Source organism: Rhinatrema bivittatum, chromosome 1 (assembly GCF_901001135.1).
Source record: "Rhinatrema bivittatum chromosome 1, aRhiBiv1.1, whole genome shotgun sequence".
Classification (NCBI taxonomy): domain Eukaryota; kingdom Metazoa; phylum Chordata; class Amphibia; order Gymnophiona; family Rhinatrematidae; genus Rhinatrema; species Rhinatrema bivittatum.
In genome coordinates this window covers 220,968,413-220,995,548 of record NC_042615.1, presented here as the reverse complement: position 1 = coordinate 220,995,548, position 27,136 = coordinate 220,968,413, and the positions used below count along the sequence as shown (strand labels likewise).

The 27,136-nt window shown below is 45.9% G+C and overlaps 1 protein-coding gene across 2 annotated transcripts in view; it reads left to right on the top strand.

Moving 5' to 3' along the window:
* The first annotated feature begins 7,485 nt into the window (after positions 1 to 7,485).
* Positions 7,486 to 27,136, top strand: part of DOK7 (docking protein 7) — a 273,911-nt gene continuing 254,260 nt past the window's right edge. For both annotated transcript variants that reach the window (XM_029591901.1, XM_029591893.1), the window contains exons 1-2: positions 7,486 to 7,610; positions 7,794 to 7,839. In XM_029591901.1, coding sequence (XP_029447761.1) covers positions 7,557 to 7,610; positions 7,794 to 7,839 — 100 coding nt within the window. In that variant the 5' untranslated portion in view covers positions 7,486 to 7,556. The remainder of the gene's footprint in view (positions 7,611 to 7,793; positions 7,840 to 27,136) is intronic.

Genomic DNA, 27,136 nt, shown 5'->3' with positions numbered 1-27,136 from the left:
TGCCCCAGGAATGCTCTTTACTTATCTGGCTAAATTCTAGCCGGATAATTCGTTATCCGGCTAGAATTTAACTGGAGAAGCCTTTTAAATATGCATTTAGATGGATAACTTTCCCGTTATCCATCTAAATGGCTTTTGAATATCTACCCCTAAATGTTTTCTCTCACTCTGTGTCTATGGGAAAAATGCTTAATAAATAGAGCTCTATGTTTGTAAAAGGCAGCAGAGAGGCCTCATGCCTTAGAGATGCTGAATAAGCCCCTTTTATATGGGATTTCAAACAGCTTTGTTACAGTATGTTTAAGCGTCCTTATCACTTTTCAGAATGCAAAATTGCTTCCTATATTCCCCAGCATCTGGAATAGGGCAAAGGAAGCTGACCTAGCAACACAGAATATGATAGCAGACGAGGAGCATGAGGCCCATCTAATCTGCCCACGTTGCGTCATTTGTCAATGCCATAGGCCACGACTGACCAGCTGCTTCCCTTTACTTGTTTGCAGCTAAAGATCCTCTGTACATATCCCCATGTCTTTGTAATTTCTGTTACTGTTTCTATCTTTACCACCTGCCCTGGCAGACTTTTCCATGCATCCTCCACTCTTTAAGTGAAGCAATGTTTTCTAATTTTAACCCTGAATCTACTCTCTTCGAGGGCCTGGTTTTCAAAAGGATTTATGAGCACAAAATGCAGATTTATGTGTGAAAATTGGCTTTTGAAAATTCCCCGGGGATTATGCGCAGAAAAGTTATGCACAGAAGTGATTCCACGTGTATTTGTATGCACACTAGAAAGAGGCGTCCCGAGAATGGCAGAGTTGGGGGTAGGGAAACCATTAATGCACATTCCTTTCAGTTTTAAACAATTTTCATAAATCTTCACTTTTGCATTTTCACCTGCTATAAAAGCACATATGCTGCGTTGTCTTACACACACACACACAGATTTTCAAAGTGGAATAACGGAAATAAGTTGACTGAAAATTTGGGCTAAAGTCCTATGCAAACCATTGAAAATTAATCTCTGAGTATTTCAGTGTAGAAAGTTCTGATTCAACAATGAGTGGTGTGGTTGTCAGAATAAGTGACAAAGTGGTAATAGGACATTTTAGAACTCCTGGGAGAAATGAAGGCAGCCATAAAGCTATGTCTGATTAGCAGGCTGTGATGATAGAATTAACTAGAAGCTGGAACTATCTTGCAGACTGCAGTGCAATAATAATTATTGCCCCAAATTTCTGTGGCAATAGTTAGAAAATTCTGCTGTAAAGTTTCTAGAATTCTCTGGCACATTTGCATACATTTGCATCATGTTGCATATTAAATAATGTAATTTGATTTTGCATAATAAAAATAAAATAGTTTTCCAACCTTGTTTTTCAGTATAATTTCTGTTTTGGGGGGATTTTATGTACAGGAATCGCAGGTATCAGTGTGGGAGAGTGATAAAATCTTGGGGAGATGGAAGAGCAGGAGAGGAGAAAAAATTGGGGAAGGGGAGAAAAGGAAAGAGAATCGGGGTTAAAGCAGCAAGGAGGATAGAGGCGAGCTATGAAAGAGATGCTCTGAGATCAGGAGAGAGTGAAAAAGGGAAGTTCTGGGAGAGGGAAAGGAGAAGGAGGGAAGTTCTGAGATTGGGATGAGGGATGGGTGGAGAAGAAGGACTGGAGAAGGAAAGAAATTCTAGGATCTGAGGGGAGGTGAACTGGGAGAAAAGAGAAGGGAGCAGGAAGGAGATTATGAGATCTGGGGAAAGGTGAAAGGGAATGAGACTGGTGGGAACAGGATGAAAGGCTTGAAAGATGGGTTAGGATGGAAGGATTGCGAGAGACGTGTAGAGAATAAGAGAAAGACTGGTGAGGACATGGTTGGGGAACTGAGAAAGAGAGACGGGGGGGGGGGGGGGGGGGGGGGAGAAACTGCTGGGAACAGGGCTGGTGCAAGGGTATTAGGCATAGGGTTGCCAACTGGATTCAGATTTTCAGGATAGGTTGATCTAGTCCTGGTTTTACTTCCCTGCAGGCAGAGACTTGTAGTTTTGCTTTTTCTTAGGGAATGCACTAAGGAAATAAGAACAAGTTGCTGCATGCAATGGGGTAAAACCAGAACTGTCTTGAATATTTGGAGCCAGTTGGCAACCCTACTTAGGCACCCTAGGCAAAACCTACAGCTATAATAGATCTACATGAACAAGAACATTTAAAGTAAAATTTTCTGAGGTAAAAATATCACAACATGTATATTATATTTACATGCACTGCTGTAAAGCTCTGCAAAAAAGTAAAAAAGACCCTTGAAATTGGTATTAGGTCTTTTGTAAAGTGTGTTGAGTATGGGCTTCGCCCTCAAAAAGCCATGAGTACAATGAATTACAATTTCAATATAGTAAATCTCCCATACCAAAACTCCAATAACTGCCAGCACTCCAATAACTGCCAACACTAACAACCCAGTTTTGAAAAGACAACACTGTAGTTATTACACCAGGCCCTATAACGTCAATACACCTATTAGGTGTTGCGTAGGAGGTGGATCCTTGGGCTGAGGTGGGGTTGACGCAACCCCTAGGCCTACAGGTCCCCACCGTCAGCAGGCGGAATGGGCTGAAGCTGGAGGCCACTGGAGCTTCACCTATACCAGCCCACGTTCCCCTAGGGTTGAGCCTTCAGGTGCCAGGGCCGGCAGGACTTAGGCAGGTCTTGAGGTTGGGTATCAATAGTAGCTGGTTCAGCCCAGAGATAGCAGCCAGCAGGTGGCGTGATCCTATCCCGAATAGGATGAGGAACAGAAACCCAAGCACCAGGGAACAGGAGGATACTGAAAGTGCCTGAGCATAGGAAGGCCAAAGCTTACTAGTTCATGTCTAGAGGATAGGGACAGAGGTGTCACTGTCAAATGTGAGTAGAAGTGGGCGGCACTTGCAAGGCATAGCAAGCAACCTGGAACTCTGGACTCAAGAGAGTCTGAGGCAAAGTCATACATAGCAAAGTTCAAAGCATGGAAAAAACAAGTGTGGTCAGATGTAGCAATGGTTAGGGCACGGAGAAGGCAGGAGTGGTCAGATGTAGCAATAGTCAAGTCACGGAGAAGGCAGGCGTGGTCAGACGTAGCAATGGTCAGGAAACGGAGAAGGCAGGCGTGGTCAGACGTAGCAATGGTCAAGGCTCAGAGAAGCCAGGCATGGTTAGACGTAGCAATGGTCAAGGCACAGAGAAGGCAGGCGTGGTCAGACGTAGCAGAGATCAGGCTTAGGGAAGGCAGGTAGGCGAAGTCAGGCGAAGCAGTGGTCAGGCTTGGAGAAGACAATAGACAAAATCATGTGAAGCAGTGGTTAGGCTTGGAGAAGATATGTAGGTGAAGTCAGGCAAAGCAGTGGTCAGGCTTGGAGAAGGCAGGTAGGCGAAGTCAGGTGAAGCAGTGGTCAAATCCAGGAAGTCAATCAAACGCAAGACGAGATGAACAGCAGAACAGGAACTGGGAACTTGGAGAATCAGGAACACGAACAAACAAGTACTACAGCAACAAGCACTCGGAAACCAGGAACAGGAGACCAAGGAGACCTGTTGCAAAGGCGACGCTGAGGGGCGCAGCCTGAGTATTTATGTGCTGAAGGATCTGATGTCAGCATCCGGGTCCACTGCCAGGTTCCCACCGCTGGCCCTTTAAATCATTCACTGATGCATGTGCGTGCGCCTAGGGAAGGGTACGGCGCTGACGGTGGCGTCTCTCCATGAGGCCTGCGGAGAGGCACGAGGAGTGGAGGCATCCTGGCTAGAGGTCCCAGGAAGTGGAGCAGGGCCGGAGGTGCTGGCGGGAGTCCGAGGCCGAGACTGACGGCCCACCGCCGCCAGCGATGAGGAGCTGGAGCCTGAAGCTTGTGCAGAGAGGTGAGAGGACCGCATGTTCAGTTGTGGGTCACTTAGGCTGGCCAGCATGTCAGTGTAACCCTACCTTGGAGGTTTAGGTCCCAAGGGCACACAAACTAATATTTAATTTTCGTGGCATGCATCCCGCTAGCACTTCATCTCCCATACATGCCTCTCTATCCCAATGGTGGATCCTTTTTTGTAGGGGGAAGCTCTCACTTACGGCCCAGGCGATGGTGCGTTTCTCCTTGTGTTGTGGTAGCTATGGTTTCTCAAGGGCTGAGGTGCTGGGACAAACCAGGCAGGACAAGGCCTGGGTGATAAATTAAATGTTTACTGATTCTTTAACCGTTACAATAAAGTCCATTTTACAGTAAAGATGAAATTACAGCAGACTGATGCACAAAGGTGTATTTTCTTTTCTGGGTAGGTGTCCTTTATCTCAGGTATCTGAGTAAAGCTTCCCACGGTGATTTTTAAAGTGTGCTAAGCTTTCCCAGTAGCCCAAGTGGGAATCCTATTGGAGGGATCCCCTCAAACCGAAAAGTCCTACCTGAGTCCAGATTATTCACGGTCACCCAGCCTGTCCAGTCCCATGGGCTGGCGATTCGGGGTGGGGGGGGGGGGGGGTTTACAAGATCTTGATCCTTCTTAGTTGTGGTGTCAGTGACTTCTCATGCAGAAAAAGTCTTTAGGAAGTGGGAACCAGGCTATTCCAGCCCTGGAACCCTTGTGAGGAGGGGTGGGTCAAAAACCTCCCCACAAACAATATCCAAATATTTGCTTTCTGTAAAAATCTCTCGGTGACTGCTGCTTCACTGTCACTAGTGCTTGCCCCATCTAGAAGTAAATTAGGGCTCACAGGTCTTCAGCCCTTGCCCTCTGTGTTTTGGGGGATCCTTCTCCAAAGGGTGCAAGTTTTAAGCAGCTGCCCCTTCTGAAAAAAAAATAAATCAGGATACCTCTTGGCCATCAAAATCTCACTTTGTGGGTACTGTCACTGGTGCTTGCCTCACCTAGGGAGTAGAATGAGGCTCACAGGTCTTCAGCCCCTTTATGAGAGTTTCCAGAGGAAATCCAGCAAAAATCTATCTCACTGCCACTAATTAAGGGATGACTGTCTGGCAGGGGGTACACACAGAGGGACCTCTTCAAAAGTAAAGTTCATGATGAGGCTGGGAGGCCTCACTAGGGAGTATAAAAACTGCATCCTCACTGCTCTGAGACTAACTCAAAATGGACACAGAACACTAAAATGGCTTCACTAAATTGGAACAGGCAACCAATCGCATCTCTCCAGATTGAGAGGGGCTGAAGAGGGTAGAAGGCTCACAGGGATGTTGATTCTAAGCAGGGACCTTGTAGCTGACCCAGGGGTGCCACCAGGGGCAGCTCAAGGCAATCTGCTGCCTGAGGCGAGGGATGAGATGGTGCCTCTGGCCCACCCTGTCCCCACCCTGTCCCCTCCCTTTTCCACCCACATTCATACATGCATACACACTCATTCACTTCTCTCCCTCTTCCATACACACATGATACACACAAGCACCCTCTCATACATACACACACACACACACCACCCTCTCATATATATATACACACACACACACCCCACCACTCTCTCATACACACACACATACCACCCACCCACTCATACATACATACCCACCTCATGCACACACACCCTCACCCACCCACACATACACATACCCTCCTTACCCACTCACCCTTTCATATATACACATACACAAACACTGTCTCCACACATAACCCCACCCACCTACCCACACATACACCCACCCTCACCCACCTCTCATATATATGCACACACACTCACCCTCTCATGCACACACACACACGCTCTCATAAAGACATCCACCCATCATCCACACTCATACAGAGACCCATCCATACCCACCCTCCCTTACATACACACACCCCTTTCATACATACACAAACCCACTCCTACACATACTCATCCTCACACACCCTCTCATACAGACACTCCCACCCTTCCACTCATACAGATACACACCCTCTCATAAAGACATCCACCCATACCCACCCTCCCTCTCATACCCACCTCCACCCTTTCATATACACTCACACATACACACCCCCACCCTCTCATATACATACAGACACCCTCTCATATATACTCACAAGCTGCATCCCTGCCCACCAAGCTAGCTGACATACACACATTGTACCTTTTCTTGTTCTTCAGCCACCACCCGCTTGGGATCCTCCGGCAGCTCTTTTTTTTTATTTCTTTGCAGCCTCCTTTCTCTTTCTTTGGCTGCCGGCGGCTTGGGCTCCGGCAGCAGCCTGCAGTCTCTTTTTTTTCTTTTTCGGCCGCCACCAATGACCCGCGGCTTCTTTTTCCTTTCTCACCCTTATTCCTTTCTTTTCTCACCCAGCCTGGGCTCCTGCGGTGGCGGCACGCAGCCTCTTTCTTGTTCGTTGGCTGCCACCGGCTCCAGCAGCGGCCTTTATTTTTTTTTCCTTGGCTGCGCCCGCGCTCAACTTTTAATTTCTCGGCCACCAGCAACATGAGCGCGGTAGGGAGCCCGCTGCCTCCTTTTTCTTCCCACTGTCGCTGGTCTGGGACCTGGCAGCAGGCTGCGGCCTCCTTTGGCTGCTACCAGCCTGGGCTCCAGAGGTGACCCCGCGGTCTCTCTTCTCTTTTTTTGGCCGCTGGTGGCCGGCGGTCTCACTTCTCTTTGTCTCCAAGCCGCCAGCACTGCAGGTTTTCCTGCCTGAATAAAGGGCGAGGAGGCTGCAGCAGGAAGGTTTCAGGGGGGGCAATATTTCCACCTCAAAAGTTTGTCGCCTGAAGCGGCCGCCTCACCCTGCTTCACTCTAGAACTGCCCCTGGGTGAGGGGCTTGAACTGATTTTGAAGTTGCAGCTACAAAGAGGCCATCAGTCAGTACCAGCACCTCTGGCGCTGGTTCCTATTCCTGCTGGAAAACCTGCAGGCCTCGCCGAAGGTGGCTGCTGTTGAATTCAGATCCTCCCTGGCATCCTTGAAGGGCTTTAGGACTTATACCCACCCGCACCTTATGTAACCAATCCTGATGCCCCTGAGTGCAATCCACGCCGATGTCAGCATTCACAGACAACTCACGAACTCTGCTATTCTACTAAACTCTGCATTATCAAACAGGTGGAATTCCACCTGGTGCCTGCATCCTGAATAAGTTGATGCAGAGTGCACCCCCCCCCCCCCCCCCCACTGCTCCCTTCTTCTCACACAGCTGCTGCCCACCCTTCATGCTCTGGATAAAAAGCCTTGCTATTTTCCTGCACCTCTCTCTATATCCAGTTCCTACAGAACAAAGCTGCCACCTTCCTTGCCCCCCCCCCCCCCCCCGAATCCCAGGGCACGTGCAAAGCACGAAGCTTCCACTGCCTACCCTTTAAGAGTCAGGAGTTGGGGGCATGTGCAGAAGCTTGTCATTCTGCCAGGCTGAGGCAGGGGAGGACAGTGAGGGGGTTTGCAATGGGGGACAGTGTCCGTTTGCTCGGTTGAGCAACATGTCCCTGTGCACCATTCTCTCTCTCTCTCCTTTTCTCCCTGTGCAGGGAACTAATAAAGCTATTTTGAAAGTGACCCCCTTCAGCTAAAGCAGAGAGAGAGAGAGAGAAAGTGAGAGCAGAGAGCAGCTGTTTGGAACCATGACTGAAGATGACGGATTCGGTTGTGGTAGAGGGTCAAGTCAGATTGCGAGAGGGACGAAAGGTCAGGGAAACGGACTTTTCTCCTTGTTTTCTTTCTTTTTCTTTTTTTTTTTTAATTACTGCTATTTCTTGTTACTTTTCCAAATGAGGTTTTCTGTCTGGCTTTATGGTATCTGTCTGAAGAAAAAGAAGAAGGATTCTCTGTAACTGTTTCCTCTTCTTTTTTTTTTGTCTCTGATTCCAGTGGAAGAATAGATGGGTGGTGTTCAGAAAGCCCTCCCCTGTTGCAGGTATGTTCCTAATATATCGGAGACTGACTGTGGGCCATGGCCTGAATCTCCTTTTTGTTGCCTTTTTTTTTTTCTTTTGCATGGACAAAAAGCACTTTTCTTTCCTATGCTCCTGAATAGGCAGGCAGAAAAGCTTTGCTAAACCATTTTGTAAATGTGCTTCTTTTCTTACATGAGACAGCAAATGCCATAGCAGGCTGACTAAAGGTCCAGATATGTTTCTGCTGCAAAATACGTTTAAAAAATGTTGTAAGACTTTTTCAAAGGTGAATAGCAATGTTCCATGTGTCTTAACTGTGTAAATTTCCCGTTCAGTGTCAGGGTGCAGCCTTCGTTGAATTATAGCAGCAAATTTTCTTGGAAGTAGACCAAACTGGTAAAAATAGAATGAGGATATTGAAGTAGCCCCAACATGCAATTAGATAAGACCAAGGAAAGGAGATTGGAGAGTACAAGGCATAGCCTCTAAGTTGTGGTTTCATTAGGGTTAGGTTTCAGAGGAATACTTAAACTTAGTTGCACTTTGCAAGATTTTTGATAATAGCGAAAGCAGGAGCTTGGAGATGGCGCTTGCATTCCTGTGATTTCCATACAAATTCTAGATTGTAAAGTGGAAAGGTTTGCAACATGATCAGGGATTTACTGTAAATGTGCTCCCAAAGATGTTTATATGTCCACATCAAGTACTATGTGGGTTCTTAAGAAGTGCCTAGGGGTTATTTTTATGTGGCATCTCAATGTTTTCAGGGGTATGCTTGGTTTGACAAGGCTTTCTTTGCTTTTTCATGTTGCCTGTATGGCTTTAACCTTGGAATTCCAAGGAGTGAATTTTTCAGTGTTTAGTAAAATGAGCAGCAATTAGGCCTCAGGACTTAGTCCTGAAGGGATTAGAGCAAAGTGGTGTGAATTACAAAATTTGGATTGAAAGAGAACTGTGCTCACTCTGCAATGTGTAGTTTCAAAACTCCACATAGCAAATAGTAATATCCATACTGTATCCATTCATATATATATTTTTTTACTTTTAAGTAATTTTTGAAATTCTTTAAATAGACCTTCTTTTAAATTACTAGGAGAAGCCATGTGAGCAGGATAATTATAAATATCAAAGTGCAATGCACATTATCACTTGCTAATGCGCACTGAGTTCCATATTCAGTAGGCCAGGTAATGGACAAGTTATCCGGCCATCATTAGCGGGATAAACTGTCCTGCATATTCAGCAAGAGAAATCTACCACTGAATATACTTGCTGAACGTTATCTGGCCTAACCGACCATTGTTTGAATATGGCGGCTTAGGCCTAAACTTATTTGGCTTTGTGTGCCCAGATAACTAGCTACATACCCGGATATCTTCCAAAGATATCCGGGTAATTAGCATACAAAGAAAAATGAGTTGTGGGCCTCTCGGCCTGATGCCCACCTCCAATCACAAATCACAACTCCCTGCTGGCCAAGAAACCCCTCGATCCCAAGAAATGTATTTTACAAGCAAAAAGTATATTACTTCCCTCCCCGCTAAGAATGCAATAAATTTCACCGTATCTCCCCACAAACAGCCCCTCACAGGCAGACACCATCCCACCCAACTGGAACCTGCATCAGGGTCCCCTTGGCCTATGCTGGGATCACTGTGCTATGAGATCCCAGTGCTTCCAGCATTACTTAGATAATAAGGCTGAAGTGTACTGTATAATGTAAATGAATGCTTCCAGCTTTATTACTCAAGTAAGAGCTGTTAGACTTATCCAGCTATCTAACTTGGCCAGATAAGTAGAGTTTTAAGACTTATCCAGTTAAGTAGCTTTTTTTTTTTTTTTAACTTAACTAGCTATCTTTCATACCAAGATACATTTTAAAAACACTACTTAAATAGACAAATAGTGTTTTAAAGAGTTATCTGGCTAAGTAGTGCCTGCTGCTACTTAGCTGGATAAATCGGAGTATAGAGGGATAAGTGCCCCTACTTATCCAGATAAATTCAAATTTGGCCATCTGTGTAGTGACTAAGGTACTACTTAGCCAGATAAGTCAGAATTTAGGGCGTCATTCTCTAAAGGGATCGCATGCGATACCTAAATTGGGGCGGAGTTGGGGCGGAGTTGGCCCCAGAAGAGGAGGAGTCAGGGCGGCACCGGGGCTGACGCTTCGAAGACATCGCTGGCGGCGAAAGGTAAGGACCGTTATCGCAGTGGTGCAATGGCTGCCGGCTTTCGCAGGCCCGCCCCCCTGCTTCGCCCCCCCACCCCCCCCGGTACCGCGCGATTCACTATTCTCTGCGAGAATAGTCAAATTTGAATATGAGTATGTCAAATTTTAAAGGGACAATCAGAATGCCCAAGAGTGCACATTATATATAAACAAGACGCTTTCTTTTAAAGTTGACCAGTCATAATAGGCTTCATCGTGGGAGCAAGGTTGCTATATGACTCCGCCTTATTTTTAATCATCGGTCAATGTCCGTGACAATATATATTTTTTAAGCTTTTTGCAAATTTGCTTAGTAAATGTGACTTATCTTAAGAATCACCGCTGATTTACTTAGCTCTGAAGCCTTGAATTCTTAACACGCCCGACATGGGTCCAAGTTTCGAACGATGCCATTCTTTATCAAGGGCTTAAGATCAGCGTTGTACTTGTAGTCTTTTGGATCTTAAATCTCAAACATAGCGTTTCTGGCCCTAAGTAAATATATAGGAGTAAGGTACCACACTTACATGCGTAAATTGCAGGGGCAGAAGCAGGATACGGAAAGGAGCAGGAACTGGAGCAGGGACACAGGACAAGTAGTTGGGAAGGACCGGAGCAGGAACACAGTGCAACTCACATTCACAAGGGAGCAGGACCTGTGGCTGAGGCAAGGGGGAAATGGCAAGGAAAGGTATTTATACCTGCCTTGCCTGACGTCATCTTCCTGGACCGTGGGGAACTCTCCCGCCACTGGTCCTTTAAATAATAGGCAGTGTCGCGCACACGCGCCTGAGGGGACCATGGAGATCGGTGGTGTAGGCATTGGGAGATGCAACGCGGTTGCAGGCAGGCCGTGGCTGCAGGAACCAGCGACGGGGGCTGGCGAAGGACAGGGCAGGAGTGAGCCTTTGGCCCCCCCCCCATGGTGAAGAGACCTGGCCGTGCAGGCCCGCGTCTGGGGTGCCCAACACATTCTGTTTTCTTTTTTGACTTCCACAGCACACTGAGCTGACGATTTCAATGTATTATCCACTATGATCCTGGCTGGCATGGAGGCCCATGACGCTGCCGGTGGACCTCATCTCCCCGGCGTGTGAGCAGGGAACTACTGCTGTGCTGTGTGCCGGATGCACACAACAGGAAGATCGATGGGGCCGTGGTGGAGCTTATCTCACCACGGCCTGAAGAAAAAGGTCACACTCAAATCTGCAGGTGTTCCTCCTCCTTCCTGCCTGTGTGGCCCCGGAAGAAAAACGTTGCCGGAGCCGCATGGGCAGGAAGGAGGAGGACCATTGGCCGCGTACAGAAGAAGAGCAGTGTTAATGGGCCACTGCATATCCCACGTCGTGATGGTCCGAGAAGAGGAGGAAACCCGGTAGAAGGGCCGCCGCGGATTCCACGTCACAGCGGCTCGAGAAGAGGAGGAGGCCTGGTAGCAGGGCCGCTGCGGATCCCATGTCGTGGGTGGCCAGAGAATATCAGGGCCGCTGCAGAGCCCATCTGGGCAACCCTCGCAGAGGAGGCCCAGATGTGAGAGAGAGGCTGAGGGCCTGTAGAGTCTGTGTGTGTATGAGATGAGTTGAGAGAATGTGTGTGTGAGAGTGAGTTGAGAGACTGTGTGTGGGAGTGAGAACCTGAATGTTTGGAGAGACAGCACGTGATAGCTTCTGTGTGAGAGGGACAGCATGTGACAGTGAAAGCCTGTGCTTGAGCAAGACAGCTCGTGGGAGTGAGAGAGCCTGTTTGTGTGTGAGAGTGAGACAGCATGTGCATGAGAGAGACAGTGTGTATGTATGTATGAGAGAGAGTATGTGAGTGTGAGCGCCTGTGTGTGTGTGTGTCTGTGTATGTGTGAGATAGACAGCATGTGAGAATGAGAACCTGATTGTGTGTTTGAGGGAAGACGACAGATGGAGAGAAAAGAAGTAGAAAAAAAAGACCCTGTAAAAGGAATTGGCAAAAAAAACAAGAAAGGGAAGGTGGAAAAAAAAGCCTGTGACCAACCAATTAGAAAACTAAGATCAGACAGCAAAGGTAAAAAAAAAAAATTACTTTTTAGTGATTGGCACATGTAATCTTTGGGAATATGCAAGAGTAGCACTTTCTCTATGCTGATCTCGCAATGTACGAGATCAGCATGGAGGAAGTGGAAGCCCACGGGACCTGCACAGAGGAGGCAGCAGAACCGGCTTCAGTGCCAGTAACAGCAATCAGCGCCTCCCAAATATCCACATGGCAGCAGTGACAGCAGTAGAGAAGGAATGAGAGAGGCTCTGAGGTTGCTGGCAAAAGAAAGAGAGGGGGGTCTGCCTTCAGTGTGTGCAAGTGTATGAATGGGAGTCTGCCTGGGGGTGTATGTGTTTAAATGCATGGGTGCCTGCCTGAGGGTGTGTCTATATGTGAGAATGAATGGGTGTCTTCCTGGGGTCTGTCTGTGTGAGAATAGGTGCCTGCTTGTGTGTGGTGTATGTGTGTGTGTGTGAGAATGAATTGGTGCCTGCCTGGGGGTCTGTGTGTGTGTGTGAGAATGAATGTGTGCATACCTGGGTGGGGGGGAGTGGTGTGAGAATGAATGGGAGCAGCCTGGGGGGTCAGTGTGTGTGTGTGTGTGTGTGTGTGTGTGTGTTTGTGTGAGAATGACTGGGAGCTTGCCTGGGTGTGTGTGTTTGTGTGTATGTGAGGAGGCCAGTGAGAGTGAGAACATCTGTGTGTATGAGAGAATCCATACACACAGAGCTTGTATGTGGGTGGTGTGTGTGGGGGGGGGGGGGGGGGGGGGGAGAGAGGGTCTTAGACCCTGAAAGTGTGTCAGCGTCTGTGAGAGCGAGAGGTTATGGTGGGTATAAGAGCATGAATGTGTGTGTATGTGACAGTGTGAAAAAAATGAACATGTGTGAGAAAGAATGAACATGTGAGTATGTGTGAGAGAGAGAGGATAATCTCCTAATCCTCGACAATATCAGGGTGAATGGAAATCAAGAGTTCCCAGGTATGAACAGCAGGGGCTTTTTAAAATCCTTAATAGTTTTAATTACTGGGTGTTATTTGTTATGTATGCTGTTTTGAAATATATTATTGGTGCTTGGTAAATTTTTTTAAAAATGTATTTGATTTTAATTAATATAAATTATTCTATTTATCAGTAGTTTTAAAATATTCTTTTATTAGAATGGTTTTACTATTATAATTGATGCTTTATGTTTCTTGATTTTGTTTTATGAGGAATGGTGGTTCTGTTTTTCCATTGTTACACTCAGAATCTGGCTTTTGGGGTTTCCATTTCAGTTTGTCTAATTTGTGATCCTTTATTCTGTATTTGGTGAAGATCTGTCTCTGCTCTGTGCGTGTGACCATGATGAGAGATTCTGCTAGCGTGTCTGTGTAGGGATCTATAGCAATTGGGGTTGTTTTGTTTCCTCAGTAGGTGGTGTATTGGTATTCTGGGACCCAGTGTAATATTTACCTGTGCTGCTTTTTCACAGATAGGGTTATTGTTGTTTGAGTCGTTGGTGTTATTACTGTTATGTTACAATAAGCTTGCTGTATAGATTTTGAGTGTCTTTTTTGCGGGGTTTTGTGTTAGTTCACAATGTGTCTGGCAGTGGAAGGTGTTTGTGTTGCTGTTACTGTGAGGTGATAACAGAATTTGAAAATATTTTTTTGTTTGATGAGTTGTAAGGGAAACACCCAAGTTCCATTGTTGGGTGAATTTCCATGGATGCACAGTAAGTTACAGAACTGGAGGTGCAGGATTTATATTGACATTCTTCTTACATTCTTTTCCTTCCTGTATACTTTCCAGACTTCACTCTCATAGCCATATAGAATTAGTTGAATAAAGCTATTAAATAATTTTATAGTAGTTTTACTAGAGGTATGAAACTGGCCAGCTTTTTTAAATTATGCAGAAGACCCTTTGGTCTTTCTTATTAAGACTTTTGTTTTAATAGCCAATTTTAAAGCAGGGGGCATGCTATGGAGGTGGGTGTGATGAGGAAATGTCATTTTGGCTCCCCCCCCCCCCCAAATTCTTCTGTCTAGAGACACCACTGATTTTCTGTGGCCTTAAGCAATAGTACAAGAAGGATTGGGGGGGGGAGTGCTGGAGAGGCACACAAATGCATTGGCCCCCGGGCGCCGGAGACCCTTGGTGTGCCACTGGGTGCGAGCCAGATGGGGCCGCAAGTGGTGGCCAAGAGGAGTGACGATCTGGCAGGCTACGAGCAGCGCCCAACCTGCTCGCAGCCCAGAAAACCACACACTCGGCAGGCACAATCGAGAATGAGGTAGGAGTCGTGGCCAAGACCCTGGGGTGGCAGCGTGACCAGGAGGGGGTGTGGAGGCGCAAGGCAGAAAGTTTGCCTAAGGTGCCTAATCCCCATGCACCGGCCCTGATCCCAAGGGGTAGATATATATACCATACTTTTTATCTCAGGAATAAGTAGTAGATTTCCCAAAGTCCACCTTAATAATGGATTATGGACTTTTCCTCCAGAAACTAGTCCAAACCTTTTTTAAATGCAGCTACAATAATATCTTTCATCACATCCTCTAGCAACGAATTCCAGACCTTAATTATGCATTGGGTAAAAAAATATTTTCTCTTATTAGTTTTAGTTGTATCGCCTAGTAACTTCATTGTGTATCCCCTAGTCTTTGTACTGTTTGAAAGAGTAAACAACCAATTAACGTTTACTCTTTCCACTCGACTCATTATTTTATAGACCTCTATCATATCTCCTCTCAGCCATCTCTTCTCCCTACTGAAGAGTTCCAACCTCTTTAGCCTTTCCTCACAAAGGAATCATTCCATCCCCTTCATCATGTTGGTGGTCCTTCTCTGTACCATTTCTAATTCCTCTATATCCTTTTTGAGATGTGGTAACCAGAATTGCACACAGTATTCAAGATGAGGTCACACAATGGAGCAATATGGAGGCATTGTGATATTCTGAGCCGGATTTTATAAAATTGCGCGAGCGCGTACTTTTGTTCGCGCACCAGGCGCGAACAAAAGTACGCTGGATTTTATAAGATACGCGCGTAGCTGCGCGTATCTTATAAAATCCGGGTTGGCGCGCGCAAGGGGGTGCACATTTGTGCAACCTGTGCGCGCCGAGCCCGGTGCGCGTTGCCTGTTCCCTCCGAGGCCGCTCCGAAATCGGAGCGGCCTCGGAGGGAACTTTCCTTCGCCCTCCCCCACCTTCCCCTCCCTTCCCCTACCTAACCCCCCCCTACCTTTGTTGCCAGATTTACGCCTGCTGAAAACAGGCGTAAATCTGCGCGCGCCAGTGGGCTGCTGGCATGCCATCACCCGACCCGGGGGCTGGTCCGAAGGCCTCGACCACGCCCCGGGCCGACGCCACGCCCTGGTCCCGCCCCGAACCGCCCCCTGACCCCGAACACGCCCTGGACACGCCCCTTTGACGACGCCTCAGGACTTACGTGCGTCCCGGGGCTCTGCGCGCACTGGCGGCCTATGCAAAATAGGCGCGCCGGTGCGTGAGGGCCCTGCGCGCGTAAATCCGGTCACATTTACGCGCACAGGGCATTTAAAATCCGGCCCTCTCTGTTTTGTTCTCCATTCCTTTCCTAATAATGCCTAGCATTCTATTTGCTTTCATGGCTACTGCTGCACACTGAGCAGAAGATTTCAACATATTATCAATGATGATGTCTATATCCTTTTCCTGTGGACCTAATTTATTTACATACCTATTTATTTATTTGATTTTTTATTTCAATTTTCGGCACTTCAAAGCGGATTACATTCAGGTACTCTAGTGCATTGTGTAGCTATAATTTGGGTTACTCCTCCCTAAGGGGTAGATTTTCAGACCGCGCGAATAGGCGTACTTTTGCTGGCGCATCAGGCGCCAGCAAATGTACGCGGGATCGGCGCGCGCAAGGCTATGGATTCTGTATAGCCGGCGCGCGCCGAGCCGCGCAGCCTACCTCCGTTCCCTCCGAGGCCGCTCCGAAATTGGAGCGGCCTCAGAGGGAACTTTCTTTTGCCCTCCCCTCACCTTCCCCTCCCTTCCCCTACCTAACCCACCTGCCTGGCCCTGTCTAAACCCCATCCTTACCTTTGTCGGGGGATTTACGCCTCCCTCTGGGAGGCGTAAATCCCCGCACGCCAGCGGGCCACTAGCGCACCGGGACGCGACCTGGGGGCGGGTCCGGAGGGCGCGGCCACGCCCCCGGACCGCCCCGGGCCGTAACCACGCCCCGGACCCGCCCCCGAAACGCTCCCGACACGCCCCCAAAACGGCGCTGCGCTCGGTCCCGCCCCCGACACGCCCCCCTCCGAAAACCCCGGGACTTACGCGAGTCCTGGGGCTCTGCGCGCGCCTGTAGGCCTATGTAAAATAGGCTCACCGGCGCGCAGGGCCCTGCTCGCCTAAATCCGCCCGGATTTGGGCGGATTTAGGGGAGCAGGGCTCTTAAAATCCGCCCCTAAGTGTATCATTTTACCTGAAGACTGGAGGATAGCTAATGTAACCCCACTATTTATAAAGGGCTCCAGGGGTGATCCGGGAAACTACAGACCGGTTAGCCTGACGTCAGTGCCAGGAAAAATAGTGGAAAGTGTTCTAAGGATAAAAATCACAGAACATATAGAAAGACATGGTTTAATGAAACAAAGTCAGCATGGCTTTACCCAAGGCAAGTCTTGCCTCACAAATCTGCTTCACTTTTTTGAAGGAGTTAATAAACATGTGGATAAATGTGAACCGGTAGATGTAGTGTACTTGGATTTTCAGATGGCATTTGACAAAGTTCCTCATGAGAGACTTCTAGGAAAAGTAAAGTGTCATGGGATAGGTGGCGATTTCCTTTCGTGGATTACAAACTGGCTAAAAGACAGGAAACAGAGAGTAGGATTAAATGGACAATTTTCTCAGTGGAGGGGAGTGGGCAGTGGAGTACCTCAGGGATCTGTATTGAGACCCTTACTTTTCAATATATTTATAAATGATCTGGAAAGAAATACGACAAGTGAGGTAATCAAATTTGCAGATGATACAAAATTGTTCAGAGTAGTTAAATCACAAGCAGATTGTGATAAATTGCAGGAAGACCTTGTGAGACTGGAAAATTGGGCATCCAAATGGCAGATGAAATTTAATGTGGATAAGTGCAAGGTGATGCATATAGGGAAAAAGAACCCATACTATAGTTACACAATGTTAGGTTCCATATTAGCTGCTACCACCCAAGAAAGAGATGTAGGCGTCATAGTGGACAACACATTGAAATCGTCGGCTCAGTGTGCTGCGGCAGTAAAAAAAACAAACAGAATGTTGGGAATTATTAGAAAGGGAATGGTGAATAAAACAGAAAATGTCATAATGCCCCTGTATCGCTCCATGGTGAGACCACACCTTGAATACTGTGTACAATTCTGGTCGCCGCATCTCAAAAAAGATATAATTGCGATGGAGAAGGTACAGAGAAGGGCGACCAAAATGATAAAGGGAAAGGAACAGTTCCCCTTTGAGGAAAGACTAAAGAGGTTAGGACTTTTCAGCTTGGAGAAGAGACAGCTGAGGGGGGGATATGATAGAGGTGTTTAAAATCATGAGAGGTCTAGAACGGGTAGATGTGAATCGGTTATTTACTCTTTCGGATAATAGAAAGACTAGGGGGCACTCCATGAAGTTAGCATGTGGCACATTTAAAACTAATCGGAGAAAGTTCTTTTTCACTCAATGCACAATTAAACTCTGGAATTTGTTGCCAGCGGATGTGGTTAGTGCAGTTAGTATAGCTGTGTTTAAAAAAGGATTGGATAAGTTCTTGGAGGAGAAGTCTATTACCTGCTATTAATTAAGTTGACAGCCACTGCTATTACTAGCAACAGTAATATGGAATAGACTTAGTTTCTGGGTACTTGCCAGGTACTTATGGCCTGGATTGGCCACTGTTGGAAACTGGATTATGGGCTTGATGGACCCTTGGTCTGATCCAGTATGGCATGTTCTTATGTTACACTTGTCCACATTAAATTTAGTTTGCCATTATCATGCCCAGTCTCCCAGTTTTGCAAGATCGCCTTGCAATTTCTCACAATCTTCTTGTGATTTAACAACTTTGAATAATTTGGTATTATCAGCAAATTTGATCACCTTATTCGTTGTCCCCATTTCCTGGTCATTTATTAATATATTAAAAATCTGTGGTCCTAGAACAAATCCCTGAGGCAAGCCACTCTTCACCTTTTCCCATTGGGAAAATTTACCATTTAGCTCTACCCTCTGTTTTCTATCTTTTAACCAATTTGCAATTCACAAAAGGCCACTGCCTCCTATCCCATGACTTTTTAATTTCCTTAGAAGTCTCTCATGAGGGGCTTTGCCAAATGCTTTCTGGAAATCTAGATGCACTATATCAACTGGCTCACCTTTATCCACATGTTTATTTATGCTGTCAAAAAAAGTAGTAGATTGTTGAGGCAAGACTTCCCTTGGCAAAATTCATGTTGACTTTGTCCCATTAAACTATGCCTATCTACATGTTCAGCAATTATGTTCTTTATGATAGTTTTTATCATTTTGCATTGCACAGATGTCAGATTTACTGGTCTGTAGTTTCCTGGATCACCCCTTCAGGTACTATAGACAATTTTAATGATAGTTTATAAAATTACTAATAGCAAGTCCATAGTTTCATTTTTCAGTTCTAACAGCACTCTGGGATGTATATCATCTGGTCCATGTGATTTGCTATTGTTTAGTTTGTCAATTTGCCATATAACATCTTCCAGGTTCACTGAGATTTTTTTCAGTTGTGCAGAATCATCACCTTTGAATATCATTTCTGGCATGGGTATCTCTTTTACATCTTTCTCAGTGAGACTGAAGCAAATAATTCATTTAGTCTCTCTGCTATGGCTTTGTATTCCTAAGTGCCCCTTTTAGCCCTTGATCAATGGTACAACTGACTTCTTCACAGGTTTTTTACTTTGAATGTACCTGAAAAAGTTTTTATTATGAGTTTTTGCTTTCACGGCAAGCTTCTTTTCAAATTCTCTCTTTGCCTTCCTTATCAGTGCTTTGCATCTAACTTGCCAGTGCTTATGCTGTTTCCTGTTTCTTCATTCGGATCCCTTTTCCATTTCTTGATAGATGTACTTTTAGATATTATAGCCTCTCTCACCTCACCTTTTAACCATGCTGGTAGTAGTGATGTGCATGGGAAAAAAAAATAGTTTTTATTTGGATCATTTTCAGGAGGTTTTTTTTTTCCCAGGAATTTCGGTTTGTAGATTGTTTGATTCATTTCATTCGTGTAAAAAAAAACCAAATCAAGCAATAAAGAAAAAGACCCCAAAATAGCCAAAAAATGAAATAGAAATCTCCCTCCCACCCTCCTGGAAAAATGCCAGGGCCAGGATACCTCTGGCATCCACTTACTTGGTCCAGTGTGGATCCTGTAGCAAAGACAAAGCCGAAGCCTCGGATTTGTATAGACAGAGGCTACGGTGGGTCGCCACGGCCTCAGCCTGCTGAATCTGAGGCTTCGGCCTAGTCCAGAACCCAAACCCAGGCCCAATGCCACAGCCTGGCATGGATGCCAGGTCCTGACACCGGGACCTCAGTCCGAGCCCAGACCCGAAGCCACAACCTGACCTGGAGGATGGGTCCTGGTCCCGGTACCTCTGCCCACACCCAGTTCATTCCAGGTTCATGCCCAGGCCTCGGAGCCCAAGCCTGGGAGCTCCTTTTCGGCTTCTCTTCTTTCTTCGGCTCATGAACGCCAACTGACGGCATCTGCTGGGTTTGCACTGGAGTTAACTAATATAGAATTGCATTACATAAAAATGGTGCCATCCACTGGGGTGAATGCACTGGAGTTAATTAACCCCGGCGCATCTCTAGTGTATGCTGTCAGCATTCTAAAACCGAAGAAAAAAGCAGAGTCAAAGAGGAACTCCCAGGCCTGGGCTAGAGACTGGGCTTAGGCCCTAGTATCAGGACCCAGCCTCCAGGTTGGGTCGAGGTGTTGGGCCTGGATCCAGGCTCCAGCTTAGACCAAGGCCCAGGTGTTGAGGCACAGCATCAGGCTTGGCCTTGAGCTCCGGCCTAGGCCAAGGCAGAGATGTCAGGACCTGGCCTATGGATTGGGTCATGGTTTCGGGCCTGGGTCTGGGCTCTGGCCTAGGCCTAGGCCTCAGCGTCGGGACCACCTGGGTGTGGGCCGAGGTCCCAGGATCGGGACCCAGCCTTCGTCACATACCCGACGGATCAGAGATGTTTTTGTTTTGTTTTTTTTTAAACTTTCGGTTGTCTCTGCTGAGGCTCCGGCATTGGCCCGTGCCTCTGCCAATACCCAGATATTGCACGCAGCCTAGGCCACAGCCCCTTCTTTGGGCCTTGGCCTAGGCCCTAGGCAAGGTCCCAGCTTTGGTCTTAAGCCGAGGCACCGGCGTCACACTCGGGCATAGGCCATGGCTTCTGCTTTGGGCCTTGGCCTAGGCCCTAGGCAAGGTCCCAGCTTTGGTCTTAAGCTGAGGCACCGGCGTCACACTCGGGCATAGGCCATGGCTTCTGCTTTGGGCCTTGGCCTATGCCCTAGGTGAGGCCCCGGCTTTGGGCCTTGGTCTAGGACTGATGCATTAGTTTCAAACAAAACAAATGAATACGGTAAATTTTATTCGGGGGAGGGGGGCGATTAGGTTCAGGGCCCACAAATGAAACAAATTAGCTTTATTTGTCGCATTTTGCAGTTTCTTTTTAAATGAATGTACATTCCTAGCTGGTAGTTGTTTAGCTTTCCTTTCACCTTTTCTAATGCGTGAAATATATCTGGTCTGGGCTTCCAGGATTAATATTTTATTTATTTATTTATTTGTTTGTTTGGAATTTATTACCTGCCTTTTTGAATATGACATTCACTCCAGAAGGAGCATAGGATATCAGGATATTAACACACAATAGGATATCAGTAGTAGCACTTTACAGTGGAAGTAGATGCATAGAAAGGATTGAAATTATAATGAAGTTACAGTGGTGACAAATTTTAGCAAAATGCGGATTTGCATTTAAATCAATACAAATGCCTCGTCTTAGAATAAACACACTGATTTGTAAATAACTAATCAATAACAAAAAAAAAATCATCTCAATAAAGTAGTAAGGTTGTAGTAATATGCTCAGGCATTTAGAAATGCTGGCTGACATTTTATAACAGCAGTCAATGGATGTAAGTTTCAATTTCTTGTTTGTTTTCAAAGGTAGGGGCCATTATAGGTTTGACTTTAAGGACCTGGCAGAAGAGGCAGGTTTTCAAGTACTTCATGAAACTTAAGTGGTAGTGCATTTGTCAGAGCTCATCAGTGAGAGAGTTCTATGGAGTGGATGCTGCTTATGAGTAGGATCCTCGATGGGTATCTGTTCTTCTGATTTTTTTTTGTCAATAAACTCCGCATGGCCCCATATTCATGGCCGTGCAGAGATCTACTACCGTATTTTATAACTTGTGTGGATGAGTCACACGCAGATTATAAAATATGGGTATGTTTACCCCAAGCATACGTATGCATGTTTTGTTATGAGCAATGCATGGAAAGTGCGTATCTTTCCTACCTATTTTATAAACACGTGCATATATCTTATGCGTGAAAAATAATATAACTTGCTCACGTAAAACCTGATTTGTACATGGAAGTCAGTGTATTTTACAACATGTGCACATAATTGAAATCACCAGGTTGCTGATACCTCCACCAGTTCAGCCCATCCTTCTTCAGGTCATTGAGCCTCTTCTGATTTTTTATCTTGAACTCTCTCCAGTTCATCCAGACCTTCCACCCAACCAATAGCAGAGAACAGACGAGACATATCAATTGTACTAGATAGTTAGCAGGTGTAAAATTGAATGAATAAGTTGCCTAACATAGGGCCCTATTTACTAAGCATTTTTGCCATAGATACAAAATGGAAGAAAACCTTTAGTAAATAGGCTCCATAGTCATGTAAATGTCTTATAAAATAACAACTTACGCCATTCCTCTTGACCCGGCCCTGGCATGCCCCTAGACCAACCTTTTTTTTGCAAAGGTAAACGTGTGAAAGAAAACAAAAATACATGCAAACTTTTTTATGTGTATAAAATAGCACATCCATGAGTATAAGCTACTTACATGCATATATGTTTTTTTATGTGTATAAAATAGCACATCCATGAGTATAAGCTACTTACATGCATATATGTTTTTTTATGTGTATAAAATAGCACATCCATGAGTATAAGCTACTTACATGCATATATGTTTTTTTATGCCTGCAATTCCATTAAAAATCCACTCCTGTGTGATGATCTTACTGATCTACAGGGCATGTATAAGGACAGTCTTTTTGTCAAGCAACTAGGTCCATCTCCACGTAAAGCCTTAAAAGCCAGTGTCAAAGTTTTCAGTTTAGCTTTGTAGGAGATTGGTAGCCAGTGTAATTTGTGTAGAAGACATGTGAAGTAATTGTGCAGTTTGCATCCTTCTATCAGTCATGCTGCAGAGCTTTGTATTATATGAAGTTTGTGAAGGGCCCTGTTGTGCACTGCATTGTCATAATCCAGTCATGAGGTTACAATGGCTGGGACTACTGCTGTTAAGTTCTTCTTCTCCGATAAGAAGACGCCTCCTTCACAGGTTATGTAGTTGAAAATGGCAGCTCTTTACTGTGGCCTGGATTTGTGAGAGCATGGTGAGTTCTGAGTCCAGCAAGATTCTGTGATTTTAGAACTGATTTTCACTAAAAAGCGATAATCCTGACTTAATTATGCTTTAATTATTAATCTATGATATAGTAAAATAAATCAAAATAAATAGAGTGAGTATTTCTCCAAATGATTTTTAAAATGCTCAGCTTCCACCTGATGTAGTGAGCATTGAAATATGGTGGGATATATTGGTTTTCATTTGGGGGCCTATGTACTAAAGGTGTTGCGCTGGAGGTGGACCCTTGGCCTGGTGCAGTATTGGTACGACCCTCTGGTTGGACCCAGAGAGCGCCTGCCATCTGGAGGCGGAGCACACAAGGAGACAGAAGCTAGCTGGAGCTTCACCAATAACAGTCCGGGGTTTCCGCAGGTTGAGCCCTTGGGTACTCGGACCGCCTGGACTTAGGTGGGCCTCTGGTTGTCTTCCGGAGAGGTAGCAGAGACGTGTGCCCATCATGAGCAAGGGTGAGTGGCTGATGCAGAGTGGGTGAGCTAGACTTGAACCTGAAGCTTCGGAGACCTCAAGGAGGCAACAGTTCAGGGAGGTTCTCCGGGCGAGACAGGCAGTGCCTGTAGGTCTAGCCAAGTGGAAGCTGTGGTTGGTTTCCAAGCAGGTTGGCCCAATGGCAACAGGAGGCCAGAAGAGAGTGTCCAAGTGAAGCACAAGGATCAGAGCCAGAGTATCAGTCTAGGAGAGGTCAGCCAAAGCAGGGTTCAAAACCAGAATCAGTCCGAGTGTAGTCAAGGCAAGTGAGGGTCAGTTCCAGGCGGCAGACAGTAGAATGGTCAGGCAGGCAGAGGTCAGTTCCAGGTGGCAGGCAAGAAAATGGTCAAGCAGGCAGAGGTCAGTACCAAAGGTCAGTCCGGAGAGGTACTACCTGGGAAGGATACAGGAATACACGGAGCCACTGGGAACGGAGAACACAGGAACACGGAGACGCTGGAACAGGAGATGCTGGAACATGAAGTCAAACTCACTACACCAACGGTGTCGACCCAATTGCCAAGGCGAGGTCCTGGGGAAAGGGCCTCGCCTTAAATAGTGCATCTATGTGATGTCATCGGGAGGCGCCCCTGCAGGTTTCCCGCCCTAGGCCCTTTAAAGGACTGCACGTCGGCCGCGTGCGAGGACTCTGATACCGTGGACCCCCAACGGGAGCTCTGCCGTGAGGCCTGTGAGGAGGATGGCGAACTGGAAGTCCGAGGATGCCGTGAACTGGCTGCGGTCGCAAGAGAGGGGTGCCCGGAGCTGGTTGACAGGAGTGCAAGGTGAGCAGGGCCGGCCATGGTGCCAACATGGCCAGGACGCGCAACAGCACATTGTATGAAATGTAAATTGTACAACAAAAAAATCTAGTCACATCAGCAGGGTTTTAAAGGTTGGGGCTAACGGGGGAAGGGAGGCTATTAAACTAGGGGCATTTGGAAGTCCTATCCCTTAACTGGGCAAACTGGAATTGAACTGGAAAAAAGGGCAATTGCGTCAGCGTACGTGGGTTTTAAAATGCCCCCTCTTCTGCGGTAGAAGTGGCATTTGCATGTGCTGGCACGCATCCACTTAAAATTGAGCGCACATGTGCTATTTTATAACATGCATGCATATTCACGCGTATGTTATAAAATAGCACGTCCTGGATGCAGGCCGACAAATGCACGCACATGTGTGCCTGCGTGCCAGTATGAAAGTTAGCGTCCCTGCACATAGAACCTTTTGGGTTCAGACAGGCATGTTGCCATTGGTAAATTATGGGGCAGCTGTAACAAATGTGTGTGCTCTGGCTTTATTCAAGATATATCAATGGGAAAAATGCTGTGGCAAAAGCTGGAATAAGTGTTGCAGCTGAGCAAACCATTTGATAGATCAGGTTCAGTGGCTTTTCATTGCAGGTTAAATCATATAAAAACACTCAGGTTTTGCTTGTCAGTGGTCAGCCTTGCATCTGTCTCTCTTTTGAAATAAAATATGCAAATAATCTGAATTACAGTTACAAGGCAGAGATATATCAATTGCAAGGGAAGCCTTGCAAATTCAGAAGGTACTGAAATGAATATTTTTCAGAGAATAATCTGATCTGCTCTTCGACACTTAACGTATCCTTTGCCTGCTGTATAGTGTATGGGAGTGAAAATAAGTCATTAAGCACATCAGACTGGAGCTGCCACTGACATGCAAATAGGAAAATAATTCAATAGAGCAGAAAAGCCACAGTGCCCAGGAGCTGGGTTTAATTCCCCAATTGCATTCTTAGACTGCTTGGAGCACAGCAAAACTTCAGCAAAATTAAACTGAGCAGGAAAATAATTTCTTTTATGTTGTACATTTGAATTCGCACACGTTTGCATTCATTCGAATCTGTATGCTTCAATTAAAAATGACCAGAAAGGTTGCATTTACTTCTGTACGTCTACTGTTTAAACTAAACCTCCAAAGTGTTATAAGCACTAGTTCAGGAGTGGTCAACTCCAGTCCTCGAGAGCCACAAACAGCCCTGTTTTTTTCAGGATATCCAGAACGAACATGGATGAGATAGATTTGCACCCAATGAAGGCAGTGCATGCAAATCTATCTCATGCATATTCATTGTGGATAACCTGAAAACCTGGCCTGATGTGGCTCCGGAGGACCGGAGTTGGCCACCCTGCACTAGTTATTCCATTTTCTAGCACTTTTATAAAAGATGTCTTTTTGTACAGTATTTGGGTGTCTCTAAGATTTGTCACAAACAGAATCAGGAGGACTAATCCTCTGAAGCTACATTTTTAAAAGAGCAACATTTGATAACAGTTGGTTATTGGAATTAGAAATAAGAATGGCAACAATGTCAAAAATAAGAAATAAAAACCTGCAAACAGATCCAAATAATTCTTGGAAGCCAGAAAGTCACCCAAATAACAAATATGTTATTATAATGACTACAGTTATAATACCAGATTATAGCATGTATTTATGCAGAAATGTAGATATTTGCTTTTACTTGGGATCTCAGAGGGAACACACAAACAGAAAGTAAGATCCTGGTCCTGCAAATTATCTTTGCGACTAATTAAGTAGAATTTATTAATGGCAGTTGGCCAAATTGCTTCTTTTAGATCAGAAAAGACAGCGATCTCCCCAGATAATCAATCTCTACCCGAGCTTTTTTCTTGTAAGATGACAACTCCACAGTTTTTTTTTTCTCCTGTGTCATGATGATACCTTTTCAGCAGCATGTCCCTGTCAGTCACAGGCTCTGTGCGCACAGGCTGCTCAGAGTGTCTGAAACTTCTACTCAGGACTGTCATGGCTTTACCAGGCAGGGGCGACTCAAGGTGATCTGCTGCCTGAGGCGAGGGATGAGATGGTGCCTCCCCTCTCCTCGCCTAAGGCACAGCACAGGTCAAACCGTCGAGAGGGCCAAGGGGCAGTCCCCCTTGGAAATTTGACCCTTTTGGTGATTTGAAATGCTGCAGAAGGGGGAAATCAGCGGTCAGAATTTGCAGAGGACTGGCAGATAGAGTGTCAGTGATAATGTTTCTAGGAAGCTGGCAACCCTGTCACACTCCCAGGAACCCAACCACCTGCCTCCCATGCTTCCCCTGCATTTGCTCACCTGGAGATGGGTGATTGGTGGGATCTGTGCAAGGGTATTAGGCACCCTAGGCAAACTTTACAGCCTTGCGCCCCATCCTTCCCATCTCTTACCAGACACAATTAAAAATTGTACATGTATAATAGCAGGTTTTATATGAAAAAGGACATTCATAGTCTTCTGAGGTAAAAATATCACAACATGTGTATTATTTTTATATGCACTGCGGTGGCACCAACCAGAAAAACCCTGCAAAAAAGGCACGTGGAACCCTTATAGTATTAGGAATATTGTAATATGCATTCACTGTGGGCTTGACTCTCAGAAAGCCATGAGTAAACTCAATTACAATAACAATATAGTAAACCTCCCATACCAAAACAGCCCTAAATGCCAGCAAACAAACAGTAACAACCCGAAATATGAAAAGACAGCACCTCAAATATTTACCGGCCCTAAAACATCAATATATCTCCTATTAGGAAAACAGAACAGGCCAGACCACTATAGATCCATATGCAGAAACTACATGCCAGCAGAATTGTACAACAAAAACATCTAGTCACATCAGCAGGGTTTTAAAGGTTGGGGCTAACGGGGGAAGGGAGGCTATTAAACTAGGGGCATCTGGAAGTCCTATCCCTTAACTGGGCGAACTGGAATTGAACTGGGAAAAAGGGCAATTGCGTCTGCGTACGTGGGTTTTAAAATCCCCGCTCTTATGCGGTAGAAGTGGCATTTGCATGTGCTGGCAAGCATCCACTTAAGATTGAGCGCACAGGTGTGCATTTGTTTTAAATGAAATAGATAATGGCA